This window comes from Typha latifolia, chromosome 7 (assembly GCF_019914945.1).
Source record: "Typha latifolia isolate L0001 chromosome 7, TyphaL0001v2, whole genome shotgun sequence".
Classification (NCBI taxonomy): domain Eukaryota; kingdom Viridiplantae; phylum Streptophyta; class Magnoliopsida; order Poales; family Typhaceae; genus Typha; species Typha latifolia.
In genome coordinates, this window is record NC_133092.1 from 5,655,570 (window position 1) to 5,679,391 (window position 23,822).

The following is a 23,822-nucleotide window of genomic DNA, read 5'->3' on the forward strand; positions in this document are numbered from 1 at the left end:
CTGACTTTAACTGAAAGGATTCACCTTTTATCTTACTAATTTGGTACTATTAAAAGTATGGTATATATTATTCTTCTGTTACTTAATAGCTTCAATTTTTAGGTTAACTAATTATTTAACATGGTATTGTAGTGTAGTTTTCTAAAAGTTTAGAGTTCAAATCTCATTTACCTAAATTTACTCTCTATATTCTATTATCTATTTTCTGCAGTGAGGAGGGTAATACATCAGATCTAATAGATTAAGCTTAAATGATTATTTAACATGAATCAATGAGTATTCCTTAGAAAGTGGTCAATGTGATCAAGTTGCCCATGGAGTCCATGATAGTTAAAGAGTAGAGTTAAAGTTTCCAAATTGTTTAGGTGAGGCAAATTAAAATATGAAACTTGGACCTAATCTGGATCCAACCAAGACCAAATTTATTCCTCATATTTTCATTTTTGAAGAGAGAGATAATTGGGAAGGAAACTTGTAATAATAACAGAAATTATTATTTTTATTTTCTAATGCTAAAAAAGGTTGAACTAAAGGTACAAAATTAGTTGTGTTAGGATTTAAAATTGACTCATAGGTGGAGATGAATTCATTCTAACTCACTTTCAAACCAAATTGAAAGATTCATCTCTCTTGCATGCATCCAATTGTTCATGAAAATATCTTGCAGAACATTAATATTGCAACATGCTACAGAGCTTTTGAAATTGATAGTGTCCTAATCCAGCTAACAATTGAAAAACTATGAACTTATTTGATTGAGACTGCTCAATATAGTAAGTTAAATATGTAGAAGTTTCAAAATCAAAAGTAAGTTTTAAATTTTATAAATAATTATACTTAGACCCGCTTATTTATTACCCTCTCAACTATAAGAAAAATGAAGAGAAAAATGAAGAGAAAAAAGAAGAAGAAATATTAAGGTAAAATTATCTGTGGGGTCTCTGGTGCATTATGCTGCCTGTATTATAATCCAAAACATCTCCATCTTATCCACTTTGTCCCCTCTTCTTGGATCGTTGGAAATAAATAATATCTGGTACTCCACTTCCTAAGCTTAGATTTTTATTTTCTCCCTTTCTTTCTTCACTACTCTCTCTCTCTCTCTCTCTCTCTCTCTCTCTCTCTCTCTCTCTCTCTAATTTTCCACTGCCCTCTCCTTCCATACTTTTTTTAAACCCAAGTGGCTATGAAACCTCTTAGTTGACTTCTTCATCTTATCTCATTGTAGATATAATATTTCTATTAAAAAATCCTATCGCCAGCTTATTTCAAATTGCTCCAACAATAAAACGCCAGCTTAGCCATTAACAGAGATTAATGTACGATTAAGAAAGCATTCTGGGTTATATGCAATTTGATGACTAGTTATGAGAGGAGGCCTTACTTGATTTAAAACAGAATAATGCAAGATTTAAGTTGATACCATCTTGCAAAATAGGGATTAGCTTGTAGAGAACCATATTATTCGCTGATCTAGTTACATGAACAAATATTTTTAACTTACTTCTATATCCATCCCTAGGTTTTACTTTTTTTAGATTAGATTTTTCTTGCCAATTTTAATTAATTCGATTCGATGCAAGCTGGGGAACCTCATCTTGCTGGCTTCCGATTAATTATTCACCATGTTATCAATTCATATAAATACCATTGGCATGACTCTTTTTTTAAACAGAAGAAAATCTTTAGTCATAAAAAAGGCGGCATCGATATTGATGGCCAATAGCCAGAGGTTGTTGTATAAGCCGATAAAAAAGATATCTTTCTCACATGCACCCAGAACTTGTATATTGATTATTATCCCAAGTCAATTCAATTAGCTAATTTGTTAACTTTATAAAATATATGAATAATCTTACAATGAGAAATATATGAACAAATATAACAGTTATCAATAATAGTATAAACTTACGAGTGCGATCTATGAACATCATTAAGAGTTTATAACAAATAAGGAATCAGATTAAATGTGAAGATATGAAACACTATGAAACGATTGAAGATGAGAGCTTTACATCGCTACTATTTTAGTTGTGAGAGAGGAGGAAAACCAATAAAAATCATGGCTGACTAATAGCAAAACTTTTTGGTTCAAGATGACCACTAAAGGAGTCATCAGAGTTGAATTTTTAGAAGCTCAACAGAGAGAATCGTAACGAATGACCACTTTGCAAGGAGTACTATTGGAGGGAAATAGTACAGAGAGATTAATGTTGCACTTCCATACAAACACGATAGTTTCACATTAGAAATAATAGTGTAGAGAAGTTTATACTACTCTTCGATTAATATTCACAAGGAGAATCCCAACGAATGACCACTTGTGACGAGTACAGTTGGAATAAATAATATAGAGAGACTCATAGTGCGCTTCCATACAAACAAAATTGTTTTACATTTGCAACAATGGTGTACAAAAATTCATACTACTCCTTAATTAATATCACTAACTTTTCATATATTGTTCTTTTACTTCTACTAAAATTTATCATCTTATCATATATTACATGATTTACTCTATTGCATAGGGCATCCTACTCAATAATGATACTTATAAATAAAATAATTATATATTCTATTTTTGCAAATATTATTTAAATTTATATTAAATAATTTTAAGTGTCTAAGGCTCAAAAACTTATGCATTGATTATTAGTAAACAAGAACAAATTTTATAAGTCAAAAATGAAAACTAGCAATCAACATTATCATCTTTAACATTTATAAATGTTTTGCAACTTTTGACCTTGTTTAGCTTCACTGTGATCAAATAAATATGATGACTTTATACTAAACCTTTGGCCTATTAAATATTTTTGATGAGATAATTCTATGATTTTAGCTTTTAAACTAAGATATACAAGAAACTTTTGTTTAATGAATATTATAAATGTAATGAATCTCCAATTCAAAATTATGAGAATTTTACATGTATGATCCAAAATGTTATTTGAATTGTTTGTTGCTAAAAAAATTATTCTCAACCTTTAGCGCTATCACTTATTTTCTTTTCATTGATAATTTACTTCTATATGAGAAAACTACTGTCAAGAAAGCATGTACCTTTAACGACCAAAATAATCTTTATAGTCAACTTTCAGGGCAAATTCTTAATCTCGAGAAGTCTACTATCTATTTTAGTAAAAGAATTGATCTTCCTAGATGCAAAATTATTGTTGATATGATCAAAGTTGACTTATTATAAGTGGGAGAAAATATTTTTGAGATTCCTCTCCTTCTCCCAAAGTCTAAAATTATTTTATTATTCAAAAAAAAATATCAAAAGCTTGCCACTGGTAATTTGATTTATCCTCATCAAATTGGTCATGAGCTCTATATCTATCTACTTCAATGCTTCTGCCATTTTTCCAAATTACTTTCCAAAACAATTGGTCATGAGCTCAATAACTTCATGATTCTTTATAGCAGTTTAATAAAAAATAAAAGACATCTCTCTCTCAAACATTGAGATTTAAATTTGTAGTTCATATGTTCAGATCTTGTGCTAGCTTAGAGGTTAATGAAAAATCCTCACAATTCTTCGGCCAGAGTGCTGAAAGCAGGATATTTCCTCTCCTTAGCTTTCTGAGATGTGAAGGCTAAGGCTAGATTCTCTTGGATCTCATTCTTTTTTTTTTCAAGTTAAAGACACTCTCAAAATCATTGCTTATTAATTGGTGGGCTTTGACTCATATATCCTCATTCTTCACAATTCATGGCTCCTCGATTTGATCCAAAAATATCTTTTTTCTCTTTGGGATAAACTTATCAACAACCTTTTTCTTAGAGAATGATGAAATCTGTCTCTTGTTAAGCATATTCTCTATAAGTTGTTGCCCTCAGATATTCTCAAAATTATAGTTGATCTTACTATTTTGTAACAAAAAGATTACCTAATCTGGACCCTACTCCTTACTGTGATTTCTTAGCTAAATTAGCATTCTCTCATTTTCCATAAGTAATTGGATGTGCTCTCTTGGCCCACTTTACTAGCTACATGTGGAGATTAATTTGCAAGTGTAAGGATTCTCTTCCTAGTGTCAAAATTTTTATATGAGGTGTATTATATGTACTACTTTTATTAAGGTTAATTTCTATAAAAGAATCCCCAAGATAGACCACATGTATCCATGCTACAACAATACCTCGAGAACTGTTGATCATTTTTTTCTAGGTTGCAATTTCGCTCATGCTGCTTGGTTTGTTAGTAGACTATTTCTAAGACTTGAGTCATGTACTATTAGATTAGATTTGTGGGTTCTTACCACCTATACACATCTCTCTTTTAAAACATTCAGTCTATGTCTCAACATTCTCATGGAAATATAAAAAGCAAGAAATTGTAAGTCTTTGAAAATATGGATCTTAATCCTCTCGCTATGGTAGAGGGAGTTGCTAATTTTTTACTTAGCAAAACTCTCTCCAGCTCATACAACATGCTTTACTCTCTCTTGCATAGAGACTTAATTGCTTGAGTGGATGGTGCATTGAGCAATGACTTTGTTGGTGATATTGATGTTGCTATATGTAGATTATCCATGAAGCATCATGTGAAGTAATTTGCTTCTTAAATTATTATTACAAGGCAATATTCAGCGAGACAAAATAATACTTAAAAAAATTAAATAATTATTTTGGCTAATGGTATTGGCAGTGGTTAGGGTTTTAGGCAATTCTTTATTGGTGGCTAAAGTCGTTAACAGTCTCAATTGTTCTATTAGTAAGGCTATCTTCTTTGTCATCTTTGAGTGTACCGGGTGTTATTTTTATATCAATGTATTAGTAAGCTTTAATGAAAAAGTAAAGAACAAATAAACATGATATTTCATATTGTTGCATTATTCTTTAGGTAGATTTTGTCTATCTCGACAAAAATTATTGCTATTTTATTGTAGATTTTTAATCTATTTATCATAATATATAATTTAATTATTGCTTTATAAGCACCATATCAGTTGATAAGAGTCTAGAAAAATTATTTGCTAAGAAATTAATTTTTTTCACATTGTAGATAGCTCAAAAGAGGATCCCTTTTGATGAAAATATTTTACTATTCTAAAAAAAAGTTACTCTAAATTACTAACAATTCATTTTAAAAGTGTCATTTATTTTCTTTGAGTGTGATTTAATTAAGAAAACCTAAAACTTGCTTAATTAATAAAATTTGTACCACTTTGATAAGAATTTAAAAATTTAGTGTAGCGATAATAATTTTTAGGGAAATTTAATAAAAATATCACCACAAGTTTTGTGTTTATTATCATTGACACCCTATCTTATGGGTATTTAATATGTTTCTGTATTTTGAGTTTAATATTTTAAAAATACTACAACAATAGTGTGGAATATATATTATATTTTATTATTTTTAGGAAAAAAACGTAAAAATTTAAAATACTCTCTTATGAGCTACTTCATCCCTTCAATCTCTTGTCCCGTCTCTTCCACCTAATCTCCTATTCCTTTTTTTATCGATCTCAACTTTTAGGCATCAAATATCTTGCTAGAGAGCACCACCATCGTGTGACAATGATAAATGACACTAACTCCACCTATAGTCTTCTCCGGCAAAGTCCACATTCTTCGGTGAGATTCTCTGATGAGTTTCTTATTCCTTATAAATTAAGGTGAGATGGAAAAAGAAGAAATAAAAAACACTAAATAGGGAAAATAAAAGTGGAAAAGTGAGAAATGGATTACAGAGATTAGATAGTATTGACGAAGAAAATAATGAGGTGGCTTATAAAAAATAATATGGCATGTGACCTATAAATCAATTACTTCCTTAAGGATATAAATGTTATTTTATACCTATAGTTAAGTTAATTAATATATTTTATTACTTTCAGTCCAGAGAACTAGCATTATAATATTTTTGAGATATTAAACCCAAAATACAGGGTTTGAATGATATTAAAAGTTTTTGGAGGAAAACTGTAACTGGCGTCATTAAAATATATAATCATGTTTATAAGAAAGAAATTTGGAGGCTAAAATTAGAATCATCCTATAAAGAAGTTTTCCTCTAAAACTCCAACCATAAAGCTTGATATTAACTCTAATTATTAAAAATTTTTAGGCCATTACCGTGGCTCTTAGTTGAGTCGTACTAACCTAGGTACTACGGAGGTACATGAGTTTAATTATTCTATAAATATTGTGGGTTAATATTTAATAAATTTTTTATTACAGTATTGTATGCCTATTAAGTTTAGGCTTGTTATATATCGACCAGTATAACACAAAAATATCTACTACTCATTCAAAGATCTTAAACTAAATAAATAAATAAATAAATAATAAAAATAAAGGTACTGTTGTTACTTGTCACTGCAAGACCTACCTTTATCACTTAATTCAATTTTTACTATTTTAGTACTATGCACGAAAACAGAACAGTCTCTCTCTCTCTCTCTCTCTCTCTCTCTCTCTCTCTCTCTCTCTCTCTCTCTCTCTCTTCCCCTCCTTGTAGAAGTTATAAAAGTGGGTTCATCGCCTCTTCTCCCTCGTCCCAAACAAGAGAGCAGAGGGAGAGAAAAGAGAGAAATGGTGGGTGATTTCATGGTGTGCGTCGACAGGATCATCGCCTCCGCGTGCTTCGACCCTGAGAATGGCGTCCTAACCGACGGGGTCGCCGGCGCCGGTGGCGGTGGGTGCGTTGCTCCGCCGTTGGTGGAAGGGGGAGTTGGGGAGGAAGGGAGCTTGGATTGTAAGATGGATAAGAATATGAATCACGATGAGAAGGAGAGTAAGGAGGGAGGGAAGGTGATAGAATGCAGGATATGCCAAGAGGAAGGGGAGGAGTGCGACATGGAGGCCCCTTGCGCTTGCAATGGAACCCTCAAGGTCTCTCTCTCTCTCTCTCTCTCTCTCTCTCTCTCTCTTATGGGTCTCTGAGTTCTTACTTTGGTTGAAGATGGAATTTTTTGGATACTTATGTGATGCATATGGGTATCCTTTTTCTGCTTCTTTTCTCTTTTATAAGAAGAATTTAGAAGTGCTGGACTCTGGCTTTAGGATTTTTTCTGCGGGAGGTTTTTTTGGTTGTGATTTTTATCCTCTTTTATGAGTTTTAACTTTGTAATGAGAGTTGAATATTTGGTCTGTTTTCCTCTGCTTTAAATTTTACTCGGTTTTTGCATTTGGTGGTTGAATTGTCTCCTATCAGTGTAAAGGTTGAAATTTTATTTCTGCGATAATGTTGGTGAGTGACCTTTGGTGTGGATTCTTGGTTTGCATGCGCGTTTCAGTCGATTTCTTGCATACTACTTCTCTCTGAATCTCAACTTTTCTGCTTTCGAAACAGTGTTTTTTTTTTGGGATCAAATAATTCTATTTGATACCTGGAAGAGGCTTGCCGCATTATTTGTAAATCTTTTCTTTTTTATTTTGTGTGTGCGTGTTAGAGCGTTTGCTGTTCATACAGTTACCAGAACATGCAATTCATGTCATTCTAACCTTTTTGGTTCTCATGGCATTCTAGTCAAGGGACTAGATTGACCATCTAGAAATGGACTACCCAGTTACCCTCTTGTTGCCTCACTCCTGCTGATGGGACCAAATTTTCTTTTTCTGCGGACCCAATTTGATGATATTGAACATAATTCAGTTCATAGTGGGATGTTGCTCTTCTAAATGTTATTGGATTTTTTTAGTATACAAGCATATATTCTTGTGTTGTCTCTTGAAGTTCTCTCCAACAATTTTATTTTCAGTCTGATGAGTTACTGACATGTCTTGCTGTGCCTTTGAAGTATGAACTTCATAGATTTGATTTCAAGAAACCTCTGAACGCTCTCCTGTTATAATTCTTTTCATCATGTATGATCTGCCAATTAAGGATGAGTTTTACACATTAACCATGGTGAAATATGGCAATGACTTGTAAATGTCACATTTGCAGTATCTTGCATCAATAGCCAAGGACTTAGAGTGGACTTACAAAAGAAGTATCACCATGCCCGTCCCATACCAACCAATTGCACATCTCCACTCTTTCTTAGGAGCTCAAACGGATGGGATTGTATAAGATTGCTAAGGGCAGTAAAATGAAAACAAACAAGTTAGATATTTTGTATTGCTAAAGTTAAGAGTTGAGCTAGTCATTTCCATCACATTATATCTGTTGCAGATATCTTAATTGGTTCTGTGTATTGATGAAGTAAAGAATGCTTAAGGAGTGTCATATTACATTATTACTCAAAATATCAGAAGAAAATAATTAGGTCAACTAGGTAATTTGACTATTGTAGGAAAATGTGAATAATGAATTTCCATTACATTATGGTTATTGATATGGACATCTAAGGTATTCTAGGGAAAGTCAGGTTTGGTAAGGTTAGAAGGGATCAAGGCGAAAAAGAAGCAAGTTAACTATTATGGACCTAGATATCCAGGCAAAGCACTTCCATGGTGTTATATCTTTAGAAACTCTTTGGATATGCTATTATGGCCTTCCTTACCAGTTAAATGCATGCAATTAGGGATTTAAAATTTCACATGCACATGTCAATTAACTTAATCAGTTTCAGCATAAAGTGGTATTTATTATTTTGATTAATCTCTATTAAGAGATGCATTTCTTCACGTCTAACTCTGTGTCTTTAAATAGTTATTTGTATAGCTTGTTGGCTTAGTGCTATTTCATTCTGTTGCAGTTTGCCCATAGAAAATGTATCCAAAGATGGTGCAACAAAAAAGGGGATATCACTTGTGAAATTTGCAACCAGGTGAGTTTTAACCTCTCTCTCTCTCTCTCTCTCTCTCTCTATATATATATATATATATATATATGTATCCCACAAGTGCTTGCTACTATCAAGTTGCTAGTTTCAAAGAAGTAGGAGTTGATTGGAATTTTGCTGATTGCAACTCCCTCGATTCCTCAATTGGGTGGTACTCCACAGAAAGCAAGCACCTTGCATTCATCAATGCCTCAAACTTTTTACATGTTTCTTAACTAATAGCCAGCAAAACACTCAAGCAAAAGAGTGTAATAAAAGGAAAAAAGAAATCCATAGTTTGGCAAATCATCAGAACATCAGTGGAGAGCAGCACTCGACAAAATAATATCATTTAGAATATACAATGAGATCATCCTACAGAATAGAAATCACACCTAAGACCATCTAGCTGCCTAGTTTCATGGCATGCTACTACTGTTTCTTGTGCATAGATCCAATGGTTGGATTCATCACTGAAGAATATGAACCATGGTCCCAAATCATGATAAGCTACCAGGACCCTTTTATGGGACATGCAGTGCACAGAACATACTGCGAATACCGTGACTCTTTATTTTCAGTACATATCTCCATACAGTTACGCATATTAATTTTGAAATTGTGTTTTTTGAGAAGTGTTGCATTTCCCTTTACTTTTAATGATGCCTTTTGTGTACATGTAATACTAGTCAGTAAATTTACTCCTAGGTAAATAAATTAGTAAACTATCTAGTGGTGATATTCAAGGCTAAAAATTTTGTGTCAATTGACTAAAGGTTACTTGAGCTTAATGATGGCCATGCTGATTAGGTATCGGCACCAAACACGATTTTTTTAGTATTCTTTTTATTTACACTTCAAAATGTAATTTGGGGTGTACAAGTGATAGATCTAACTCAATTATCTCGATCTGTTATTTATAAAGGTCTTTCTACATTAGATTTCCCTTAAATTTTTTTTCAAATTTTAAAAAATTTGAAATTAATATGTCAAATTCATTCAGATTGGGTTAAAATTGATATAAGAATATGTTAGATTAGCTACCTTCAACTAAGTATTATTTTTAATAATTGCACTATTGTCAATTAATAAAAATATTTAATTATATTATGTGTTGAATAATATTTTATTTTTACCTAACTATTGCTATTTCTTTAATAAAATAGACCATTTATAAAAATGATCTAAAGATAAAAGACACTAATATAGGCTTTAATACATATATTCAAATAAGAAATTAAGAATTACCTCACCAAAGAAACTAAAAAATATCTGAGCACCCTTATAAATTTATTTGAAATGCACCAAAAACGAACCAACGGTGCGTAGAGGTGTGTTGGGGGCATGCCGATTGGCATGGGGTTAGCACGCCCTGTGCCGATTGACACGCTCCATGTCGATCATGGATAGGCAAAACCATCCTTGCTTGAATTTACAAATAAGAATTGAGGGAAATAGTGAGTGAAAAACAATCAAATAGTAATATCCTTTCAATTCTGCTTTCCTGATTGATCGTTAAAGTTGTTAAAGTATATGTGAGAGATCATGTTTGATTTCTTTTTTAACAGGTCTACACACCAGACTACTCCACTCCTCTAACCAGATCTACTCCTGTTATATCTTCCATGGATATTAGGTACTTCATAAAACTTAAATCTTTTTGTGTTTTTGAGTTTAATATTGGGGATCTCTTTTGTTCTATTGTAAATGAGCATTTACAAGTGTATTATCTCATAGGGAAAATATAACTGCATCATTTGTCATTTTGTATCTGTTATCTCCGCTTTAATTTTTTGTACGTATCGTAGCATATTATGTCTATCATAACTATTTCAGGATTTCTTCTTAGTTCAAACTTCAACATGCTTTTCCTTTACCATCTTATGCAAAAGTTGCTGTTTTTTCTATGCCTGTCATATTTCATTTAGCAATTTTGGAAGTCCATAATCTTTTCCTTATTCTTGTCTTTGGATCGTCGAGGTTTGGAGATGGTAATTGATGCATAATTAAACAAAGATTGTAGTGTAGTCTAAATGGGATGTGCCGGTTGGCACTTACCATGTCTTTGCAGTGTTATGTGATACACATGCTGAAGATAACCCTGTGACTCTCTGTATCGAGCTGAATAAAGCATAGTTAAAGCAAGTAGGAAAATAGAGTTAATTATGGTATGGTTTAACTAGGTCTACTCCATAGGGGCTTCTCTCGGCTCAAATTTTGTAATTACTAGTTGAAAACTTGAATATCAGCTAACATATGAAATTTTTTTTACTAGTTTCAAAAAATCTAGGACAAAATAGGGAGATCATTAAATTGAAGCTAATTGGACTAGGATTCAAGTAGATCTATCCAATGCAGGTTGATCTCAACCCAAAATTTGCAATTTACTGGAAAAAACCTCGCATGGTTCAGAATATAGTGAAGGATTGCTAATGGTTTCCGCTGGCCCTTGGGGGACCAACAAATAGGTGTTGACTTATATTTGTGAGTGATGTATATTTTGGGTAAGTTAGCAGTTGGGCAATATGTGTGTGAATTACTGTTCTGAGGAGGGCATCTATGTCAAACACCTTTAGATTAATGATAATCTATGATATGTCCATTTGTCATTCAGTTAGCTGTTTTTCTTTTAATTAATTTTAATTTATAAGAACTTGAGGCAATTCAACACGATGCTGCAAATATTATGTTAAGTTATTCCATCTATACTTGTAGATTTTACATATTGGGTCAAAGTACGCAAGATTTTAATAATAGAAGATAATGAGTGGCATGAATGTTTGTAGGTTGGTTATACATAATCCCTGCTACAGAGACTTGAGATTTATGTTTGTTGTCTACAATCATGAAACAATATACAAATTCGAAGGAACCAGTGGAAGTTTTGTAATTTATCGTTTTCCTAATGAAGGGGTTGATACTCATTTCTTAGTAACCTTGATTTGTGTTTCCTCTTCTGTCCTCATCATTTCATGTATTTATATGTTATACATCAGTATCTTGTATTGTAGTTAGTTGCTTTAGAGACTGTTTGATCTTGTTTGTTGAAATGAGATCAGCTTCATTGCTTCAATCTTTAAATTTTAAACTACTTGTTTTTGCTTATTGTATTATATTACTGAGATTTGATTTTGTTTTAACTCATCTTTATTTTCTTTTAAGATTTTCTATCAAAGTTTATCTTAATTTGTTATTTCCTTATCAGACAAAGCTGGGGTACTCGGATTGATCTTCGCGATTCCCATTTTCTGGCCATTGCTGTTGCAGAGCAGGAGCTGCTACAAGCTGAGTATGAAGAGTATGCTGCTACAGGTTCAAGTGGTGCTACCTATTGCCGCACTGTTGTTCTCAGTGTAAGCTGATAGATAGATAGATAACTTTTGTAGCAGGCACTCATAAATTAACTACCACAGAGGCCTGAAGATGTTTTCTGGTTCTACACAGTTAATGGTACTTTTACTTGTACGCCATATACTCATGATTGAAAGGGATATTAGTGTGATGCGGGATGTATCAGCGGTCTTTAATGTAAGGTTACATTACCATTCTCAGCTTTGAAACATCTAGGGCAAAAGTGTTAAGTATTCTTTCTTTATTTTCAGGTGTCTCTTCAGCTTGTGGGCTTCTTTCTTCCATGTTATGTCATAGCTCGTTCCTGCTATCTTATACAAAGCCGGCGGCGTCAGGTAGCTGTTAACGCCATAGATGTTCTCCTGTCTTGATATATTAATGTAGATAAATAGTTGCATTTGAGTATTTTAAGCTATTTGTCGGTTTAGAATCAAAGAATATAAGGTGGCAATTTGCATATATTTTAAGTCTTTCTATTTTACTAGTTCTGCAAACTACCTAACTTTTTCTTCTATTCATCACTATATGCTAAGTATTTACAGTTCTCTACACATAAATACACAGAATTTCTGTTGGTCGTGCTTATTGCTTGCTTCTCTATCATTAGTTTAGATGGTCTATTTAACAGTCTATATCTTTGTACACAAAATTGGAATCTTAAAGCCTCTTCTTTGGTTCTATTTGTAGTGTAACAACTTAAGGGCTCGCATTATACCTGATCGTGCATTGTGTTTCCTGTTTGGTTCTTGATCTATACAAGCACACGATTATTGTATCCTAACCATCAATTTGACAATGATTCTTTGAATCTAATGAACATTAAAGTTTGATTCAGTTTTAGTGGATCCTCTCAAGTGACTACCTAGGAAACACGGATACTTTTATACTCTTGCTTGTATCCATATTGGATACTGTATCAGATACGATACTCATCTGATACAATCTCTTCTTAGGCTAAGGTTCGATCTTTTCCAATTATCTGATCTGGACTGGATCTGACACAGACTTTGAAATAAGATCCCAAAAGATGTTGCTGTCGGATTGACGTGAAATTGGGATATGTTGTAGCCCTAGAAAAGAGCTTTTCAACAAATCAAGTTTCAGGTGAATCGAATATGGGGATGTCGAGATATCGTCCGATTAGTAGACAAACGTCAGGGTGGTCTGTTTAGGATCCGTGGATGGAGGCACGAGATCCTAGGATGATGGTGGTTGGAGGTGGACCGGCGTTTGTGGGGTGGCACTGGTGAAAAGTGGTGATGGAAAGGTTATGGTTGATGAAAGGGTTAGGGCAAGTGTTGGATAAATTGGAAGAAGGGGAAGGAGAGGGCCGCCCCTAAGGGTCTAGGGTAATTGGCCGGTCGAGGGAGGTTAAAAGTGGCGTCGCCAGAGATTGAGAGAACGAGAGCGAAGAAGACGAAGAAGGCAAGGCAAAACTCAATTCTTCAATAATCAATAATGACCTCTAGTTGCCATCCACATCCTTTTAGAGGCTAACCAACAACTCAAAATTAACCTTAAACAATACAATTTCGCCGACTGCATTGGAATGCGCTCGATCATGTTCGAACGCACCGAGTTCGCTCTTCTCTGGATTTGCGAACGCGATGCAGGCATTCGAACGCGCCTGTTTCCCTTCTCTAGATTTGCAAACACGATGCAGGCGTTCACAGTGCGTTCGAACGCCCCGTTCGAACGCACAATGCACACTCTCACAACCCGTTCACAATCGCGTTCACAACCGCGTTCGAACTCACTCCACTCGCGTTCGAACTCACTCCACCCGCGTTCGAACGTGATTTACAGAAAACTTATTTTCTTGAAAATTAAACATTAAAACAAGAAACAAAAATACTCCTAAAGTGAATCCATGCTCGAGACGACATCGGTGAAGTTCAAATCGTATCATTATCGAATACTTTCAGATAGGAATAGAACACTCCCCTAAAGCATCCAAATTATTGAAAATGAAATTAATATTGTGGATACTTTTCGGATACTTAGATGCTTTCAATATATTTATACCAATAAAAGCCAAATCAAAGGAGACAATCACCTTTCATTTCTTATCAGATTTTAGGGTTCTATTTTTTAAAAGATTGAGTTTGCTTTTTTATTTTATAATCTATAATAGGAAATTATATTATAATAGCCAATTTCTTTTGATTTATAGATTGATTGCTTGTTTATCCTACATTTTAGTTAGTAATATATTGTAATACTAGTTCTTTGTTACGAACAGTAGTTCTTTCAATCAGTTAACTGAAGATCTCCTTATATAAACTATTGTACTCAAGATTATATAGAATTCCTCAAATAAGATAAAAAAAGGTACTAAAATTCACTAATTCATACATGTTCTATTTGATATATATAAGCTATGTATTCTAGGCATATCTTATCCTTACTTTTTAAGATTTGCCATATCGGCGTATTCGTATTAGATCGTATCCATATCCCATATCCATATCCTTGCTTCATCTGGAATGACATGTTCTGTTACTCAGAAGATAATTGTGAACTTCGGTTGTTCTCAAGTTAAAACTTAGTAGGATATTCTATGTAAAATCTTCTCTGACACCTGCACTACTGTTTATAGCATTCTTTGAGGAATTTATCCGCGAGCAAGACTCCAACCTCAACCTACTCTCTCAGTTAATAGCTTTCATTGTAAGTTCTCACAAGTGATTAGCTTAGTCTACATCAAGATCTAGACAATATCTTGTACATTAGTGTATCAATCCTGAAGGTTCCACTAATTCAGAAGCATTATGTATAATGGAAGAGGAGACATGATACATGCTGTATCCAGGATTATAACAGTGCTAACCTTATTGAACTTTAGTCTATTCAGTATAATTTTTATGGCTCTTTACGGTTGGAATTTTGTATTTTCAAAAGTCTGGTTTTCTTTGCTTTCTTGAGTAATACATTAGTGGAATTGCTTGTTATGATCTGCAGTGGGTTAACTCAGTCGAGTCAAGTTAGTTAGTTAGATTTGTTTATCGTTTTTAAATTTAAATAAAGTGGATAATCCACTAGGACTTTACTCTTATAAATAGGAGTAGTTATGTGTTGATTATTATCGTAAAATTGATCATTGAGTTAAGTTATTTTATTATTTTATTTTTATTTTTTATCCTAGCCATTAGATCGTCTTTATTTTCGTAGGAGTATATTGTAACCATATAACTCTTCCAAACTTTAAAATCTTAACCACCATCTTTTACCAGGACCATTACAAACTACCCTAATTTACAGCTATCCACCTTCACTTTTGGCCGTCCGCCACCTTTTGACTCTGCCGCAACGTCGGATATTACCGATCTATCCCATTCTGACTTGCTTCCATTGTTTTCTTTTTAAAGTTTTTATCCCGACCTCTAATTCATGCAAAATCAAAGCAATTAGAATTTTAACTCATGAGGCTATCATCACAAAAATTCTCATAATATTCTTATGATCAGATTAGTTTAGATCTGGTTCGTAACACTGCTTAAGATTCTTCTTTTCTTATATGGCAGCACGAATTTGCCCTTCTTCAGTGGAAACAGTTTTATGGAATAATATAGAAGCCAATCATTTGATGATAGTAGGAGTCATTTGACCTGGTCCATTACTCTAGTGGATCAATTAGGTCTTTATGCTAGGAAACCTCAGTCTGAGTTGTTGGAATCTTTAGCGATGCTATTAAATCTGCTTACGTTGGAGGTGCAAAGATTATGCTCGTGCCGATGAGCGGTTCCTTATTACTGCAGTTTGAAATCATTAATTACATTATTCTTCAATGGTAAGACAGTATAAATGATCCTTTTATTTGTATGTTTGCAGGTCTAGAGAATATTCTGAACCTTTTTCGGCTTTTCAAATTGTTCTACTAAAGAATGGGGAACCCTTTAGTTACCCAGTTGTGAAGCTTCTGAGTAGTTCCCATTGTTCAGAAGTTGAAGAAATTGGTCACTCGATTAACCACGGGAAGATGAATCTAGCTCCTGATAAGTGATTGTAGGTTTCAGTGTTCAGCTACTCTTTAAAGGAGATGTAAATATATGATAACAGCTTCTCAATGATTTCTGGTGTGATGTATTTATCCTTCTCCACATAATGTGGCTGAGAATTCCACCTTAATTTAAGTATTTGGTGTCAGAAAAGAAGAATTCTCTACTCTCGCTTTCTTTCATTAGTTAAATCCTCCATCAGACCACTGAAACAAACAGAGTAAAGCTTTCTTTTGGAATGTTATATTGCAGACACTAAGGTGGATTTACTGAAGAATGCAGTGAGTCAAAATTAACAGATTAAAGTTTTATATCATGGGCATGTATGTTAATAATAGGGAAGATAAAGGATTAATCCTCTTCAGTGTATATGTTAGAATGTGCATATCCTTTCTGCTAGTTAAATGCAGATAAGATACAGTAATTTCATAGGTTTCAGATTCTTGCTGTTGTTTTGCTTTGTTTCCACAATATATTGCTACAGGATGTTCAAATACCTCCTAATTATCACACATTTACTACTCTTAATTTTACCAACATGCAAAGTTACCAATTCTTGGATCAAGGTAGAGAAAAATTAAGGATTGTTGTGCTGAACACACTTGTTATACCCTTACGTGCAGGTGGCACATACTATATATATATATATTTAAAATCTACATAAAAATATTTTATCTTTAGCTAATATTACAAATAATCTATTTTATTAAAGATATAGCAATAGTCAATTAGAAACATGAGTTAGTAAGTAATGTCAATTCATACCTATATTATTTGATAATAGTTTAATAATTAAAATTAAAATTTAATTAAAAATAAAATGACGGAGATGATTAAAGATTTTTTATATCGGTATAAAAATAATATTTGATAATCCTAGTTAAATTAGTCGCCAAATTTTAACTAACTTTTAATGAGTTATTGGATTTTGGGCGGTGTTAGACTCGTGCTGATCGGCACTGGCTAGCATAAGGCAAAGCCGGTTCGACACATATCTGGGTTGATCCTCGTAGATTGGCATTGGTCCGATATTTTTATTATTACGGTAAGTGATGATTGGCACGAGACATGACGACTGATATGACCATTCTTAGAGAGAGTCTCTCGCTGTCTATGAATGATAAAAAAAAAAAAAGGAAAAAGAAAAAGAAGATAGAATATCCTCTTGATGCAAAGCAAGATCGAAATAATATTACAAAAACATCATTCACATCACTAGGTTACATGAACTAAACTTTACATCCACCTAAGTAAAGTGATGCTAAAAGAGACATTGGGATAGCCCTTCTAATTATTGAGCCATGTCCTCCATTTTCATTATATTCCGCACTAATTGCTATATTTACAAACACTTTAAAAATTTATCAACTCTTGATAGTTTCTTCCTGTATCTCATAACTATCACCATCAACATACAGAATAATATCAGTTTACATTGTTAGTAGAATGTTTGTATAAAGTATTTATTAGCAAGGCTTTATTCTGCTAGAATTTTAGTTAGATCCTTGCACAATCACACTTCATGCGTGCATAATATATGTGCCCTTTCTTGGGATTGTAGCCTATATCATTATATCTTGAGCACTATATATAGTGACAAGCATGTTTCGCATGTAGTGAATCTTTCAAGAGTTTGTCTGGTTAGTTTTCGACCAATTTGCTATATCTTGTAAAGAAAATTAGTATGTTATTATAGCTTTTAAACTGTTTATTAAAGTACTATAATTATTGTCATATAAGTGCCCATGTTAATAAAGTAAACTATTTCTCAGAAATTAATTTAATAAATTTCTTTCGTAGACAATAATTTATGTAGTAATATACCTTAGAAAAGTGCCCTTTTGGTCTAAGCATTTTATTGTCATAATTAAAAAATTTATGAGCTTCAGTAATCACTTTATGTAGACGCGATTTACTTAAAAAAATTTAATATATACTTTAGTATAATAGTTTAAAGATGTAGATAATTATATTTTTATGTTGACGTGGTTTGATCCAATTTCTTAGAATCTTCATCAATTCTCACCTTAAGCACTTAATTTTATATGGTCTGAACCAAAGTACTACCATATTTTTGTCTCAGTTTTTCTATTATAAAATGACACTCTTGCACCCATTAACGAAAGATTAACGATTACTTTTGCCAAACCATAAAAAGGTAAAGTGCAATTTTTCTTTATGATATTTAGAATCTCATAGGCTAGTAATATACATCTATCAACTTTTTGTTTCCTCCTATAAGGATTCCTCTTTTTCTGGATCTCTTAGGAAACGTTAACAATCTCATAGGCATCAGCTTTTCTTTTTCCTTAGCTATAATGCTGACCATAAACTGTACAACAATACAGAAGCCTTGTGGATTTTGGTACGAATAAAGAACTTTTATTAGATAATATCATCTCAAGCATGTGTTGTTCTTTGCCTAATTTTTTTTCGCATCAAGGGGCTAAGGTCGCCAACTACTACTATCTTTATTATTATTTTTTTCTTGCTAGATTATGAATACATAGGTTAATCATAAACTAATCAAAAGAATTAGATAACTGAACTAATAATCCTAAGAAACAAACCACACCAGATCAAAATCATATGCATATAACACTTAAATGATATGTTTATAGGAAAAATTAAACATATGACATAGGCCAATAGACCAGGGACCATATCCATATATATATAAATAGTGAAAGGACAATGAATTTAAATATCATGTTCTCGCATTAATACAAACCGACTATCAGATATATCCATATTTGTTTTCTAAAACCATACAAACTTATCATATTACTAATATCTATAAGAGAACCACTAAATATATATGAGAAGTATATTAGAGGTTGTAAGTAAAAATATAAAGTCATTTGTATCACTATTTTTTATAGCATTCAAACTAATATAATATATCCATAGATATAAATTCAGATATCAAAATAAGAAAATCTCAGATGTATATATCCCGCAAAATTTTGAAATGGAATCTGGGACTCAACCACTCTAGGCTACAGTGGTGACATAACATACCCCTTATTGTTTGTTTGCCCTGAAACTGAGGTAATGTGTGTGTACTGCAGAATAGAAAGTGTGAGCTCCTAATTTTCTTCTGAAATTTATATAGAAAACTGGTTCAAATTTGGAAGCTCAGCATCAGGTTCTTCTACCAGATCTGCACAGGATTCTTCAACAACACAAAGGCAAAGAAGCTTGCATTCAAAGGAAGATTGTGATACAAAAGAAAGGTAAACAGAGCTTGCTAGTCTCTGGTTATTTGATAAGTAAGAAACAAAACCCCTCTTAATCTCGACCTGAGTGAAGTAAAATAAACTTATGAGTAAGGAAAATTTTAGTGCAAATTGATCATAGAAATGTCGCAAATCTTCTGCTAGTTCTTATTCAACAGCAGAATCACTTCCGCTTCATTTGGCAGAGAAGGAATCGCCCCCTTCTTCGTAGTGGTAATCGCCCCGCAAGCGTTCGCAAATCTCAACACTTGCCTCAGTTTATTCTCATCCTACAATTTATTATCCATCAAAATCCAATCATATATTCCGTAATTTTTTTTACTTGATATAGAGATCAAATTGCTTACTTGCAAAGCGGATTGGTCTTCGACGAGCTTTCGAAGCAAAGCACCAACAAAGGCATCACCTGCCCCAGTGGTATCCACTTGTTTCACAGCGAAAGATTCTACGGATCCACGGAAATCCTGTCCATAAAATAATCAATTTGGTACCCAAAGTTCCTAATTTTACACATGTATATGTACCTTGGTGTAGTACTTGCAACCGTTCTCTCCCACGGTGACTAAGAGAAGCTTCAAGGTGGGTCTCCATAGCTTCATGACGACCTCGTCCTCGAGGGAGTTGTCGCCGGTCAAGAACTCGAGCTCGACGTCGCTGACCTTGACGATGTCGGCTTGGTCCCAGATGCTCAAGATCTGAGTCCTCGCCTCTTCCGGCGACGGCCAGAGAGGTAGCCTAAGGTTTGGATCGTAGGAGAGCAGCGCGCCGGCCTCCTTCGCCACCTCCATCGCCTTCAGATGCGCCGATCTGCACGGTTCCGCGATCAAGCTTATCGATCCGTAGTGGAAAACCGCGGCCTAGAGGAGATCGAGATGTGAGATCTCATGTATGGACAGATTCAAGATTTTAATCGATTAGATCTAATAGATTACCCTACGGATGAGATCGAGATTGAGCTCGGATTCGAGAAGAAGCATGTCGGCGCTGGGGTTCCGGTAGAACATGAACTCGCGCTCGCCGTCGGCGCGGAGGGTGACGAAGGCGAGGGCGGTGCGAGCGCCGGAGTCGAATGTGACGCCGGCGTCGGAGACGCCGTTGGACCGGAGGATCCCCGCGAGCATGTGGCCGAACTCGTCGTCGCCCAGCTTGCCGACGAAGGCGGAACGACCTCCGAGGCGGGAGACGGCGATCGCCACGTTGGCTGGGGCGCCGCCGGGGGCCTTCAGGAATCCCGGTGCCTCAGAGAGCGAGACGCCGGAGATGGTGGGGACGAAATCGATCAGCATCTCGCCGAAGCTAACCACCAACCTCGCGTCCTCGCCGCCACTTCCCATCCCTTGGAGAATGAATAGAGAGGCGAGAAGAGGAGAACAGAGGAGAATAGAAGACTAAATGGGGGTTGGTTTGATATTGTATAGAGAAAATAAGGAAGGAGAAGAGAAGGCGAAATATGAGAAGGGTTTAAATAAAGTAGATAAACGGATGATCGTCTGCAGCACTGAATATAGGAATTTTCGTATATCTCTACAACAGTGAATAATAGCGTAATTTTGCGTTGGTCAACAACAAATCCCACTGTACTTCCTCAAAACAAGGGTGAATTTGTTATTGGAAACGTGTCGCATTCGTATACAAGGATAAGTTCGGATTCCAATTCTATCTACTTTTTAATTTTAATTTTTTGGATTATAATTGTTTTAATTTTTAAAGGGATGATATATTGGTATGCTAATATGAATGTAATTTAGGAGTTTTTATCTGGGTTGTTTATGATTTGTATTTACAGTTTAGTATATGACCACATAAAACTATTACGAGCTTTTCGACATTTGGACTATTTGCAGCTTGATTACGTTAGGAGAGACTATCGACCAACTCTCGCTATCGCTTAGTTAGCAATATTCTTTCTTATAACTAAGAAAATTATAAGATCAACTCCAACCATAAATAATTATTATAAAAAAATTATTTAGTATTCGATGACTTTGTTCTACTGATGGTTTGATACTATGATTGAATTAGGAGCTGGCAGTGCAACAGATTAGAAAAATATCTTTTAGTTTAAAGCAATAGTTCGACGATGCATATAACTTGAAGTATAAAGCAAGCGGTTTAATATATTGATTAAAACTTAGTGGAGCCTAAGGGTTTTCATATCCATAAAAGATTGGTCATTGTCTAGCTTATATTTGATTTTTGGGCTCATGAATGATTAAAAAGAAAATACACTAGCGTAGTTTTTGACCAAACTTTTAGACGATGACTTTAAAATATAAATTAGTTTTTAGTTCCATAACTTATGAAAAAAATTTAAAATAGTTAAAAACTCAAAATAAGATTCATTCTTGTAATAATTGTAGAAGCATCTAGAATATACACTTGAAAGTTGAAAATGAAAATTGATTTGATGGGCAAGTATAAGCAGCCACCCAAAATAAAATCAAATTTCTGTTGCATATTATCTATTCCAAATAGATTATAAGCCAGACAAAAATGTTCATGTTTTTCAATATATAATTTGAACAATTGAACCAATGTTTCCTAATAAAATGAGCCATAGAAAAAAAAAATCTAAATCTTGTATAGGCATATCTTATGTGAAATTTTCACTATAGATCATTGCTTGTGCTCAATATAAGATTCAGAATTTTTATCATGAATAATTAAGCCTCTGTTGCAAATAAGAAAATTTCTTTATACATGACTAAGCTCAATAATAAAGGTCATGATGTGATGATATTTCACAGCAGAGGTTATAGATTTGGTTTTCTCTATGAATATTAATATTTGGTGCGAGATCATAGATTTAATTCTCTCTGAAAATTGATATTTAGTGAATTGTCCTTTAGAGTGCACTCATTATATAAAATAAATCCAGCCCCTCCCCCTAAGGTTTGTATCACCTTATCTTCGTATGGTTTAGACTAATATGAAATTGTTATATTTTTATGTAATATGAATCTAACCAGGTCAAATTAGGAGACATTGACTTTTCTGGATTAAATATATTTATCTTAGTTGAATTTTGGAGGACTTCTTGGCCTCGGGCTTGAGTATTCGAACAATTGATAAGCCATTTGAACACTTACATTTGACCAGCCTCCGAAGCGTTCAAACAACGTTCAAACGCCAAAATGTTATGAACTAAATTTTGAATGATACATTCATAGGAAAAATATGAAATTTTGTAGGTGGTAGCCTCATGTGTTTTCTTTTGGCTCTAGTTTAAGTAGATTTGGAATTAAAGTAAGAAGTTATAGCTAAAAGAGTGAGAAAAGTCGAAAAGGGGCTGAAATGGAAATATTGGCATTGTGATGATCGTCGAAGGGTGGCAGATAGTCGTGGGATGGTGGAGGTCAGCCATAGGGTGGGATGGCCCGTGAGGGAAGGTATTGGATTAGGATTTGGTAGCTTCATAGAGATTCTAATGTTAAAATACTCATAGGAAAATAGACTACTATGATTAAAGGATAAAAATAAAATAAATAAATTAATTAAAGTTCATAGTCCTTCTACGATGATAATTAATCCATGGCCTCTACTATTTATAAGACTATAGTCATAGGTCGGAGCTAATTAGCCCTATTAAGCTTACATACGTGGATTGTCTATTTTAACTTAAATTGAAAATAGTAAGCAAAATTAGTTACTTGACTTGACTCAACCTATCGACTCGACTCTCGTGGTTGGATCATAACACACAGCTTTCGGTCGGCCAACACCAATGCTGATTTTAATCTCATTAGGGTTGTTTTAATTATTTATTTAGTTTGGGGCTTAATTAATTCCAAGTTACTTAGTGCTAACCTTATATATGTATGACAGCAGCCTAGTCTAGGGTATCATTGAAGCAAGTATTGATTTGCTTCTATCCTTCTCCGACTCTATTTTGTCTCTCTCGATTTTCCTTATCTCTTCTTTTCTCAAGCTAAGACTATTGCCCACCAAAGTTGTCATTCTCCTCCTCCATCGTCTATCGATCCCTTTAGACCCATAGGACCAACCAGTTCTTCATCATCTTCTCTTCTAGATCTCAGATCTACCCACACCATTACCACCACTTCTGTCTCATTATCATTATTATCTTCTCCATCTATACCTTCTAGATCTTACCACTCCTACCGCCCCCACCTATCATCACCTTTGCTACCAAAACTTAATATAATAACTATAAATAAAATTTAAAAAATATTGCAAATAATTTTTCTATCATAATACATATTAAAAATATTAGAATTGAATGCCCTTCTATTACTAAATTTACTCACCATATCTTATTATTTAAATTTAAAATAAAATGCACTTTCAATATTTTCTATCTTTTCCTATATAAGATTATAAACCTTAAATCTAAGTTATTATATAACTATTTAATCAACTTCTCGTTAAATACGTGATCATGGAATAAAAAAAATTTAATCATCTTAATATATGGATAGAACATTCATACTTATTAAAATAATAACATTATTAATATTATAGATGGTAATTGACAATTTCTATATAATGTC

At 33.7% G+C, this 23,822-nt stretch overlaps 2 protein-coding genes across 3 annotated transcripts; one reads left to right on the top strand and one right to left on the bottom strand.

The window, feature by feature from the left end:
- The first annotated feature begins 6,383 nt into the window (after positions 1-6,383).
- On the top strand, positions 6,384-16,231 carry LOC140792815 (uncharacterized). Of its 2 annotated transcripts, XM_073144026.1 has the most exons (8): positions 6,384-6,846; positions 8,658-8,729; positions 10,292-10,359; positions 11,929-12,076; positions 12,168-12,251; positions 12,326-12,409; positions 14,674-14,744; positions 15,906-16,231. In XM_073144026.1, exons 1-7 carry the CDS (start codon positions 6,547-6,549, stop codon positions 14,731-14,733), a joined length of 816 nt encoding a protein of 271 aa, XP_073000127.1. In that variant the 5' UTR covers positions 6,384-6,546; the 3' UTR covers positions 14,734-14,744; positions 15,906-16,231. The 2 variants fall into 2 exon arrangements, with proteins under 2 accessions (XP_073000127.1, XP_073000128.1); XM_073144027.1 differs by lacking the exon at positions 14,674-14,744.
- Positions 16,232-19,245: 3,014 nt separating this feature from the next.
- Positions 19,246-20,751, bottom strand: LOC140792588 (fructokinase-1-like). Its single transcript, XM_073143667.1, has 4 exons — positions 20,244-20,751; positions 19,836-20,168; positions 19,659-19,775; positions 19,246-19,580 (listed from the first exon to the last, which is right to left on the bottom strand). The coding sequence occupies exons 1-4, from the start codon at positions 20,643-20,645 to the stop codon at positions 19,452-19,454; spliced, it is 981 nt and encodes a 326-aa protein (XP_072999768.1). The 5' UTR covers positions 20,646-20,751; the 3' UTR covers positions 19,246-19,451.
- Between the last annotated feature and the right edge of the window lie 3,071 nt (positions 20,752-23,822).

Coding starts and splice junctions, on each gene's coding strand:
- LOC140792588 (XM_073143667.1), bottom strand. CDS start 20,645: ATGGGAAGTGGCGGCGAGGACGCGAGGTTGGTGGTTAGCTTCGGCGAG. Junction 19,776..19,835: donor GTTGCAAGTACTACACCAAG/GTACATATACAT, acceptor TTTTATGGACAG/GATTTCCGTGGATCCGTAGA. Junction 19,581..19,658: donor AAGACCAATCCGCTTTGCAA/GTAAGCAATTTG, acceptor AATAAATTGTAG/GATGAGAATAAACTGAGGCA.
- LOC140792815 (XM_073144026.1), top strand. CDS start 6,547: ATGGTGGGTGATTTCATGGTGTGCGTCGACAGGATCATCGCCTCCGCG. Junction 8,730..10,291: donor CTTGTGAAATTTGCAACCAG/GTGAGTTTTAAC, acceptor CTTTTTTAACAG/GTCTACACACCAGACTACTC. Junction 12,252..12,325: donor ATGTATCAGCGGTCTTTAAT/GTAAGGTTACAT, acceptor CTTTATTTTCAG/GTGTCTCTTCAGCTTGTGGG.